Raw genomic sequence first — 11,387 nt, forward strand, 5'->3', positions numbered from 1 at the left:
TATATATATATATATATATATATATATATATATATATATATATATATATTACAGGCCAAAAGTTTGGACACACCTTCTCATTCAATGCGTTTTCTTTATTTTCATGACTATTTACATTGTAGATTCTCACTGAAGGCATCAAAACTATGAATGAACACATGTGGAGTTATGTACTTAACAAAAAAAGGTGAAATAACTGAAAACATGTTTTATATTCTAGTTTCTTCAAAATAGCCACCCTTTGCTCTGATTACTGCTTTGCACACTCTTGGCATTCTCTCCATGAGCTTCAAGAGGTAGTCACCTGAAATGGTTTTCCAACAGTCTTGAAGGAGTTCCCAGAGGTGTTTAGCACTTGTTGGCCCCTTTGCCTTCACTCTGCGGTCCAGCTCACCCCAAACCATCTCGATTGGGTTCAGGTCCGGTGACTGTGGAGGCCAGGTCATCTGCCGCAGCACTCCATCACTCTCCTTCTTGGTCAAATAGCCCTTACACAGCCTGGAGGTGTGTTTGGGGTCATTGTCCTGTTGAAAAATAAATGATCGTCCAACTAAACGCAAACCGGATGGGATGGCATGTCGCTGCAGGATGCTGTGGTAGCCATGCTGGTTCAGTGTGCCTTCAATTTTGAATAAATCCCCAACAGTGTCACCAGCAAAACACCCCCACACCATCACACCTCCTCCTCCATGCTTCACAGTGGGAACCAGGCATGTGGAATCCATCCGTTCACCTTTTCTGCGTCTCACAAAGACACGGCGGTTGGAACCAAAGATCTCAAACTTGGACTCATCAGACCAAAGCACAGATTTCCACTGGTCTAATGTCCATTCCTTGTGTTTCTTGGCCCAAACAAATCTCTTCTGCTTGTTGCCTCTCCTTAGCAGTGGTTTCCTAGCAGCTATTTGACCATGAAGGCCTGATTGGCGCAGTCTCCTCTTAACAGTTGTTCTAGAGATGGGTCTGCTGCTAGAACTCTGTGTGGCATTCATCTGGTCTCTGATCTGAGCTGCTGTTAACTTGCCATTTCTGAGGCTGGTGACTCGGATGAACTTATCCTCAGAAGCAGAGGTGACTCTTGGTCTTCCTTTCCTGGGTCGGTCCTCATGTGTGCCAGTTTCGTTGTAGCGCTTGATGGTTTTTGCGACTCCACTTGGGGACACATTTAAAGTTTTTGCAATTTTCCGGACTGACTGACCTTCATTTCTTAAAGTAATGATGGCCACTGGTTTTTCTTTAGTTAGCTGATTGGTTCTTGCCATAATATGAATTTTAACAGTTGTCCAATAGGGCTGTCGGCTGTGTATTAACCTGACTTCTGCACAACACAACTGATGGTCCCAACCCCATTGATAAAGCAAGAAATTCCACTAATTAACCCTGATAAGGCACACCTGTGAAGTGGAAACCATTTCAGGTGACTACCTCTTGAAGCTCATGGAGAGAATGCCAAGAGTGTGCAAAGCAGTAATCAGAGCAAAGGGTGGCTATTTTGAAGAAACTAGAATATAAAACATGTTTTCAGTTATTTCACCTTTTTTTGTTAAGCACATAACTCCACATGTGTTCATTCATAGTTTTGATGCCTTCAGTGAGAATCTACAATGTAAATAGTCATGAAAATAAAGAAAACGCATTGAATGAGAAGGTGTGTCCAAACTTTTGGCCTGTACTGTATGTGTATGTATATATATATATATATATATATATATATATATATATATATATATATGTGTGTGTGTGTGTATATATATATATGTATGTAGGTATGTATATGTATGTATATGTGTGTGTAAAATCTTGCCAGGCTACACGGCAAGATTTTTCTCATTAGCAGCAGTTTTGATATTTTAAGCTGATATATTACAGGATTGTGATGGTGCGTTGCTGATCGTACTCCAACATCTTCATGTTTAGATGAATGATGAAATGCTTTTAAGCACCAGGACTGATCATGAGGACTTCCTTCAGCAGTGGCTGGTCAGGCTCGTCAGCTCTGCCGCCCTGCTGATACACAACAAAATAAACTTTGATAAAGCAACATGACAGAGTTAAGTCAACTTTATACCTTGTAATAATTTAATTCATGTTGTACTAACACTACAAGCACTATTCTGTTACCAGTTCTACCGCACACCTACCACTACTAACGCTACTGTTGTCGGAGGTCCAGTATCTAGTAAGAATCCTACTACAAGTACGACTGACTACTACTGGATTGTGACTGTGTGTTTGTGTTGGCTCATACCTCTTCCTCCCTCAGGTAAAACAGAGTCCTGATGCCCAAAACAGTGACGCTGATGCAGGCAAGCAGCTGGAGAACAGTCAGGAAGATCATAGAAGCATCTATGGCCACCACCAAACACTGACATAGACAAGAAATGACAAAGATAGAACTGAATTTGCTGAAATTGAGTATTTATGAGGAACAAATGAGATTCCTGTTGTGTGAAACTGCCAAAGTTAGTTTTAGATTACATAATCAAGACTCCTCTGAATGCTAACTACTGTATGGTTGAGTTTAAGTTTAAGCTAAACAGCATCTAACTGTAGAACTGTAGAAGACGAATGTAGCATAAAACCAGCTTAAAAATTTAATGGCATGCTTACCCGGAAATGGTGCGCCACATATTGGCAGTTGTCTTGATTAGGTATGTTAACAGCAGCATACTGGTAGAGCCAGCCACACAGCCTGTCAACAGTGGTGTTTGCCATGTCCAGGGCATAGACCACGATGCCAAAAATGGCAAAGGCCGATCCGATTATGTTCACCAACACCGCAAGGACCACCTGTGAGGAGAGACTCCATTATTGTTTGTGCTGCTCCACAGAGTCCTCTTTTACCTGCTCCCCACCAACTTCCACAGTCTTTGAAAGGGTCTGTATTCTTTACTTACCAAGAAGATAGTGGGCAACTGGTCAGCAAGAAGGGACATGATTCCAGCCAGGACAAACTGAAGAGAGGACAGTAGACAGCTCAGTGAAATCAACTAAAGTGAATACAACTGTTCTTCATTCAGTATCCATTTTTTTTTATTTTTATTTATAAGAAAGCAAAAGAATCCATGTAAAACCAGTCATGTTTAACTTGGATGTCGTTAGAAAATCATAAAATCCTTATATGAAAGTTTAGGTAATCTGTTTGTAAAAGTACAAAAACATTAAGAAAATTCCTGCTTTTGTCATTGTCCTCTGTTGTGATGTCAGCAAAAGAAATACATGCCCTCATGGTTATATTAAGACAACAACATTATCTTACCACACCACCCAGCCAGTAAGCAGCTCCCATGCTGGAAAAATCATCAGGACGCTGGCTTGTTCGCCCGAGTACAAGATTTAAGAGGCCCACCATGATCGATATGGTCTGCAGACAAACAGCCACACTGTCTTATATTTGGGCAGCCTAACATCTTAAAACCACCACCTAATACTGCTTATGAATAAATACATTTCAATTTCTCTCACCCCGAAAGCTGAGACTGTAGTGGTCTGCATCAGCGCCTTGTTCACTGAGCAGCACATCGGACTGTAGCAGAGAGACTTCTTGATCTGACACAGCGGCGGTAACATGCTCTTCTCGTCAGTCGCCACGGTGATCACAGTCACCCCCTTATCTCTGACAACAGTGATGGACATCTCTCACACCTGCAACATGATGAAGAGATTTTGAGATGGAAGGTTGGATAGATGGAGTATTTACTAATCCCAATGGGAAAATTACAGTGTTACAGCAGCAAATTCACACATACGTACAAAACAAACATAAGGACACTTAAAGAAGTAGATTAAAATAATAAAAACATATAACAAAGATTTTAACAAGAAACTGAGAAGAACTTTCAGTCAAAGTGAGGATTATGCTCTTCAGCATCTGACATTGCATGTATGTGTTAAACAAAGGGAAAGTGTGTCTGTCTTAGGGTAAGGGCGGCACCAGAGGGGTTAGGCTTTTTGGCATCATGGATAGATTACTGAATGGCCGGGTGGAGCTCTTTAACCAGACCGAACCAGTTAAACCGGAAATCGGCACAAGCCTAATTTGCTTTGAGTTGGCACCAGCTGCTCTGCAGAGAGTTAAACCAAACCAAGAGCTTGTGCACATTGCAATAGTAACCCAGGAAGTTGGGCAGGCCGAGGCCGCCTGACATTCCATTGCGCTGCAAGTAGATTTTACCTATCCTCGGGTGTTTGCCTGCCCAGATGAAAGTAGAAAAATTGAGTCTGAGTTTAAAAAAAGATCTAGGTAAGAAGACCGGGACATACTGAAAAACATATAAGTACCTGGGCAGCACGTTCATTTTAACTGTTTGTACTCTGTACTCCACCTTTACGAGTCAGATTTAATTTTTGTCATCAGAGCTGTGAAGTCTTGTTCTCGCAAGGTGCGAATGGTACGTGTAACGATAATGCCCAGATACCTAAATCCTGATTTGGAGAGCTGAAATGGGATTGAAGAAAGCAACATTTCTAAGCCGGGTTGGTTAATTGGGAGGCACTCGCTCTTCCTGATATTCAATTTATAGCCAGAGAAAGTGCCAAAGGAGTTAAGTGTCGTGAGGATATGAGGGATACTAGATGATGGGTTACGCACATACAGGAGAAGATTGTCCGCGTATACTGAGACCTTGTGTTCTGTTCCCCATCGCTGAATACCTACGAATCACATTTCTGCCTTTAACACAATTGAAAGTGGCTCCATGGCGAGCACGAAAAAGAGTGGCGAAAGTGGGCACCCTTGACGTGTTCCACGAAAGAGGGGGAAAGGCTTAGAACGTTGAGTGTTTGTACATACTGACGCCTGAGGGGAAGAATAAAGCAAACAAATCCAAGACACAAAATTGTCCCCAAAGCCAAAACACTGCAGGGTGGAGAATAGGTAGGCCCACTCCACTCTGTCGAAGGCCTTCTCGGCATCAAGAGATATGACCACTTCCGGGTCGGAAGGTGCAGATGGAGTATGTATGATGCCGAGAAGCCTTCGGATGTTAGTGAAGGAGTGCCGCTGTCTTATAAATCCCGTCTGATCCTCCAACACAACTGATGGCATAATGGACTCTAGACGACGAGCAAAGGCCTTCGTGAGTATTTTTACATCAATGGACAAGAGTGATATTGGACGGTACGAAGAACAGTTGAAGGGATCTTTATCTTTCTTAAGGATTAAAGATATAGAGGCCTGTGTAAAGTAGGTGGCAAGGAGCCTTGTTGAAACGACTGGTTAAATACTTCTAGCAGTAATGGAGCCAATTTCCCCGAGAATTTTTTAAAGAATTCCAACGGTAGCCCGTCGGGCCCCGGGGATTTACCATTATGCATTATCTTGATTGCTTCAGTGATCTCTGAAAGTTGCAAGGGGGCATCCAGTGTCTGCCGGTCCTCTGCTGAAATCTTGGGTATGGTGAGCGGAGCGAAGAATTCAGACATTTTGGCTTCGTCATCGTGGGCCTCTGACATGTAAAGCTGATGGTAAAAGCTTCTAAAAACATCATTGATCTCGTTAGGGTCAGAAGTGAGAGCATCTTTGTCGTTCCGAATTTGGGTAATCTGGTTTGACGCAGTCCTAGCCTTCAGTTGTTGGGCCAGGAGACGGCTGGCCTTGTCCCCAAACTCATATACGGTACCTTGGGACTTAAGCAAAAATTGCTCAGCTTCTCTTGTCAAAAGATCTAGCTCCATTTGGAGTTTCAATCTCTCTTTAAAGAGATCAGTTGACTGATTAGTTGAGTAGGGACTATCCATGCTGGCAATTGATTCTTCCAATTCTTTTTGGCTTGCTCTACGACATTTATTAGCATGGGATGTGAATGAAATTATTTTACCTCTAATAAATGCCTTTAACGTTTCCCATAATAAAGAAGGAGAGGTATCATCTGACCTATCAGTCTCAAGAAAGAAATAGATGGCCTCGGAGATATATATGCAGAAACTTGTATCAGCTAATAATAAAGAATCTAGCTGCCAAAATCTGAAATCTTTAGGCTTAAGGTCAAAGCGGAGATCGAGTATTACACTAGAGTGGTCTGATACAGATATTGGTGCATATTCAGTGGAGATTCTTCGCTGAAGAAATAAATGTTTTGTCGAGTAAAAACTAATCAATGCGCGAGCAGGTTCGATTTACATGTGAAAAAAAGGAATATTGTTTATCAGATGGGTGTGAGACTCCGTTTTCATCTGTAATAACATTTCCAGCAATGAAATGCACCCCTTTCCTGATCATTATAGCTGCTCCCCTTGTTTTTAAATTAAATTTTGAGTGGAAAATCTGCCCCATCCAAGGTCTACTCAGTCTGTTCTGATCAGTATTAAGTAAATGCGTCTCCTGTAGGAGCATTATGTCTGCTTTTAAATTTTGAAGGTGTGAGAATATCTTTACACGTTTCACTGGTGCAATCCACCGACATTTAAAGAAACGATCGTCACCGCCTGCCCGCCACCCACCTGTGCCCTGGTTACACCAGCCATGGCATAGTGTTTAGTACAGAGTACACCGGATAAGTACTGCAGCCTGGAAAAAAGGATAAGATGACTGAGAGAGCAAAAGGAAGTAGACTCATGAGAAAAAAAAAGAAACAAAGAAAAAAAATCCCTCCCTCTTCTGCCCTGAGATCCATTTTAATCCCTCCCACCCTTTAGTACCCTTAATCATTTTGGTACAATTCCTCTCTGCCAAAAACATTGGCACACACTTTCCTATCTAACCTACCTTTCACAATGCCTCAGTTCCCATGTCTTATTATAACCCCAGTATATGTGAGCTGTTAACATAGCTTATGCAGCCGTGCGGAACTCAGCCCAGGATGTTTCTCAGCAATCTGTTCAACCTAGATGCACTGTGAGACCCCCTCTCAAATACAGTCAGCAAAAGCAGTACCTGAGAAATTATAATTAGGCCGTTTAGGGTGGCTGTATCAACTTAACGAGAAAAACAAACTTACATACACACACCGTTAATAAGGGAGGGTGAGAGAAAGTGATGGAATTAAAGGGTGGGAATTTTATCTGGGATTCAAATGGTTAACAGTAACAGCAAGTGAAAGTGGTAGTGAAATGTATCATACATGCATGTATACTCATTCGCAAATACACCCACTCATCCTCGCATACACTCACACACACACAATCCTCTCATCTTAACCTCCACACCCACGAAATAAGAGTGCCTATAACTATGAAAATAAAAATAAAATATTGAGTATACTGAGAGGTGCAGTCAGTAGCCTATCATAACAGTTAGTACAAAGAAGAGTGTAAACTCAAACTGTTTCAGTCAGCTCTCACTATAAAATAACCATTTAGTCTTAACAAGTTGAGTTCCTTTGTCATAACCCTGGCTCAAGAGGTTATGGCAAAGAAGGGAAAGGACTCAGAATACGAGTAAGTAAACAAATATTTACAAATGAGATAAAGAATAAGATGTGTTAAGTCAGCAGGATCAGTAGTGCGCATGTGGGTGTGTGCAAAAGGCTCTACAAAACCAACAAGGGTGCTGCCAGGGTGAAGAGAGAGGGAGAAGCACTGAAGCTTCTGCAGGAGCACCTAGCCCAGGTGCTCCAGATCAGGCAATCAGGCAACACCTCAGAGAGGAAACAGAGAGAGAGGGGCTGAGAGGCAACATAAAGAACATACAGGCCAGGGCCGTCACACTGTAAAACATGAACCTCCAACGTTTGTTTCAATCAGATGAAAACAGGTGTTGACGCACCGTTTGGTTCTGTTAAAGGACGCGTGGCTCCTCCTGTGGCTGGTGTGCTCTCGTACTCCGTCGTCGTAAAAAACACCAATATATTTTTTAAAAAATTCACAAAATCAACCATCCACACTCATATGGCTTTTGGGCGGATATGTCAATCCATTTATTTTACCGCTTGGAGTACACAACATTCAACAAAAAGAGCACTGTCATCACACAGTCCATGGCACAGTCAAAAACAACAGACCTCCAGTATGCGCCACACCTGTGTCAATTAGTGTGGCCTTTAAATAAACAGGTAGTATATTATTGTCACAGCACCGCGCAGCAGCTGCTGACTGAAATGGCTCCAACAACAGGGGAGTAATGCTATTAACAGAATAAGGTAACAGTTCCCAAAATAGCAAATAGTGTATATCGTTACAAAAATAACATCATCCAACAGAGTGTCAAAGGGCATTTAACCACATTACCACCAAATGTTTAGATCCAGCCCTATTTCACTGAAACATCGCCCGAGAACAGGGTCAGGTGTTCAGGATGATTGTAAAACTGGTTTACCGTACTATGGCTTCATCCATAACACAGTCCCATGTGGTTTGAAGGCCCTTACCGGCGAGTTATGTGGACTATTAGCTGGCAAGTGTCAGCTCACGGTACGCCGGGCTCCCGTTGGTATGCAGCCACGAAGCATGAAGCTTCCTTGGGCGTGGGGAGTCCTTTTCTGCTGCCATCTTTCAGCGTTATCATCAGCCTGGCTGGGAAGAGCAAGGACGGTCTGAGGCCCAGATTGTATAGCCTGGACATGACTTCCTGGTACCTGGTATGCTGCTCGAGGACCTCTGGAGTGTAGTCTTTGAAGATCAGAATCGGCTTTCCCTGATACTGGAGCTTTCCTCGCCGCTTGCGGGCCTCACGGATGACCAGCTCCCTCACTTGGTAGCGGTGAAAGCGGATAATCACAGCTCACGGCTTTCCTCCCGGAGGCGGCCTGGTGGCGAGTGCTCTATGTGCACGGTCCAGTTCGGGGGGTGATTGCAGCACTTGTTTGCTGAGCAGCTCCACGAGCAGGTCCAAAAAAAATTGTTGTGGGCCGTCGATAGCCTCCAGCAGCCCGATTATCCTAATGTTATTTCTCTGGCTATGGCCCTCTAGATCCGCTGCCTTGGCTGATAGCTTAGCATTGTTGTCGGCTAGCATGGCGTACTTCTCCTCTAGAGTTTGCAGCTGCTGCTCAAGTAGCTCGGCGTTTGTCTCCATTGCGATGATCCGCTGGCCGTGGTCTTCCACTGTAGCTTCGGTCTTGGTTAGTTTCTCCTCTAAGGATGAGAAAGCCATTTTGAATTCAGCAGAGATGGCCGCTCTGTGACCTTCAAGCTGGCTAGCTATGCTAGCTACACATGGACTGCTGCCTGTAGCATGAGCGTCATCTTTCTTGTCTTCTTTCTTTCTTTGTGTGGCTGATTTGGAGGTCATCTTCTCAACCTGTTTACAATGTCGTCTTAGTAGCTCACGAAAGCGAGGTTACTGCGACCACTACATCCGATTCCCCAACTGGAAGCCCCCACTGTGACAATTTTGACCAGTAATTTAGTTTTAATATGACATACACTTAGTACAGAGTGGATCTTCAAGCCTTTATATATATTAATTCTGACTGGGTTATGTGAACTGCATATATTCTAATCCTCATTTGGCGAAGTGTCGTTCCTGTGGGCTCCGGCAACACTAAACCCCTGAGCTTGCCTGAGAAGGACTACATGCACAAACCCGCCATTTTTAAATATCCCATGGAGAGAGACTCAGCGTGCAGCCTCGTTATGTGGACGATAAACGAGGTGCAGACTTCCATCTGTGTCACCAGTAATGAGGAAATACAGTGAGTGCTGGACAGAGCAGTGAGTGACAACAACCCCGCCCACATTTAAGGGAACTGTTTGCAGTGGAAACACTAGGGACTAGGTACCATGTCTGAAGGGTTACTGTTGGTTCCAAAGGTACCATACCAAAAGTGTTTGGTGGAAACTGGGCTTAAGAACATTTTGACCAAAAATAAATTGGTTAAGACCCTAAAAAGTTGGTTAGATTTCCTTGACCTGAAGTGTGAACTGTGACAACATCATTTGCCGTATTATATTTTACAGAAGACGTCAAGTTAGAAATCATCAAGGAGCGTTCAATGGTCTTATTAATAGTTGGTCCGTGCTTGTTTTTTGGTAAAAACAAATCTGTAATAACAGAACAAAAGTTGGCAGGTAATCAATGTAATCCGCAAATATGCTAAAACAAGAAGGACAACAGGAACGTGGTTTTGTAAAAAACAAAAAAAAAAAAACACTACAGAAGAGACTGCAGCCGAGGCCAGTGGCTCCTCGCTTACTCAGAAAGTTCAACAAACAAAACAAGAAGGCTGCAACTCTACTGAGGAAAGGTAAGACAGAATGTAGCTGGTTTATTTTTCTATGTTCTATGTCACACACGTTTTTTTCTGCTGGATATGTCAGACATGCATCCAGACATAGCAGGATTGTGGTGGCTGGTTTGGATTATTGGGTGGGTTACAACCCACCCACCCCCCCCCATAAATTACGCCCATGGCTGGTTCACTAGATAGACCAAAGGTTCAGCCAATCATGAACAAAACCAGTTCAAGAACCAGAGCTCATTTGGTGGAAAAGGGGTAAAAAGTAGTAGTTTCCTATCCAAATATCCACGCATGCATTCTAAATATGCTTTGGAGCAGTAAGATCACACTATAGCTGCAGCAATAATAATTCAATTCAGAGAAAACTAATTAACAACTATTCTCATAACTTAACAATTAAGTAATTTTTAAGCCAAAACTACACAAATATTCTCTTTCCATTTTCTAAATTGTGACGATTTCTTGCTTTTCTCGGTTTCATATCATTATAAACTGAATATTTTGGGGTTTGACAGCTGGTCAGTCAAAACACAACTTGTGATGATGTCACTTTGGGCTCTGGAGAAGTCTGACTGGCATTTTTCACTGTTTTCTGACATTCTATTGACAAATTCATTAATAAATTAATAAATTAATAAGGAAGATAATCAGCAGATTAAACAATGATGCAAATAATCGTGGTGTTAAAGCCCTAGATTTTTCTGTGCTGCTCCTTGAAAACTGCCAGTGAGTTTCATAATTACATAACTCTAAATATGGTCCAAAGTTGCCAAAACAGATTTTTTTTTTTTTTTTTTTTGTCGGTTTTAGGCAGCAGTCCCTCCCTGAGAAATTTTTGTTGTTTGGAGGGAGGCTAAGTTCTTTTTCCAAAGAAGAGCTGCAGCACTTCCTTATCTATAACAAAACTAATACAAAATAAGGATGTGATAAACTTTTATTAAAAAAAAAATAGGAGTAATGGTCTTGAACGTCGACCAACAGACAGGCATAATTGCGTTTCATAATTAAAAGAGAAACTAATTTATAACACCTTTCTTTCCATAACTCTCCTCTACAAACAGTAAAAACATAAGAAAAGTATCCACATCACCCAGTTCAGAGATCAATAAACATGTTATCTTAATATAAAGTTCAAGTTATTATGAATAATGTGTTTTTAATGAGCAAGTAACTCACCTGGTTCGTGTCCTGTAATAGCGCCAGTCTGGTTCACGCAAGGTGAGTTCAGGTAGCAGCAACACTGATACTTCCGGAATTTTAACAATTGCC

At 42.2% G+C, this 11,387-nt stretch overlaps 1 protein-coding gene across 3 annotated transcripts; it reads right to left on the reverse strand.

Annotated features, from left to right (window-relative positions):
- Positions 1–1,927: 1,927 nt before the first annotated feature.
- On the reverse strand, positions 1,928–11,387 carry LOC144464470 (high affinity immunoglobulin epsilon receptor subunit beta-like). Of its 3 annotated transcripts, none has more exons than XM_078171431.1 (7): positions 11,295–11,387; positions 3,466–3,645; positions 3,260–3,364; positions 2,898–2,954; positions 2,611–2,790; positions 2,249–2,365; positions 1,928–2,007 (listed from the first exon to the last, which is right to left on the reverse strand). In XM_078171431.1, exons 2-7 carry the CDS (start codon positions 3,634–3,636, stop codon positions 1,936–1,938), a joined length of 702 nt encoding a protein of 233 aa, XP_078027557.1. In that variant the 5' UTR covers positions 3,637–3,645; positions 11,295–11,387; the 3' UTR covers positions 1,928–1,935. The 3 variants fall into 3 exon arrangements, with proteins under 3 accessions (XP_078027557.1, XP_078027559.1, XP_078027558.1); XM_078171433.1 differs by having other exon boundaries at positions 1,928–2,004; positions 11,295–11,386; XM_078171432.1 differs by lacking the exon at positions 11,295–11,387 and adding an exon at positions 6,442–6,461.

This window comes from Epinephelus lanceolatus, chromosome 10 (genome assembly GCF_041903045.1).
Source record: "Epinephelus lanceolatus isolate andai-2023 chromosome 10, ASM4190304v1, whole genome shotgun sequence".
In the NCBI taxonomy this organism is placed as follows: domain Eukaryota; kingdom Metazoa; phylum Chordata; class Actinopteri; order Perciformes; family Serranidae; genus Epinephelus; species Epinephelus lanceolatus.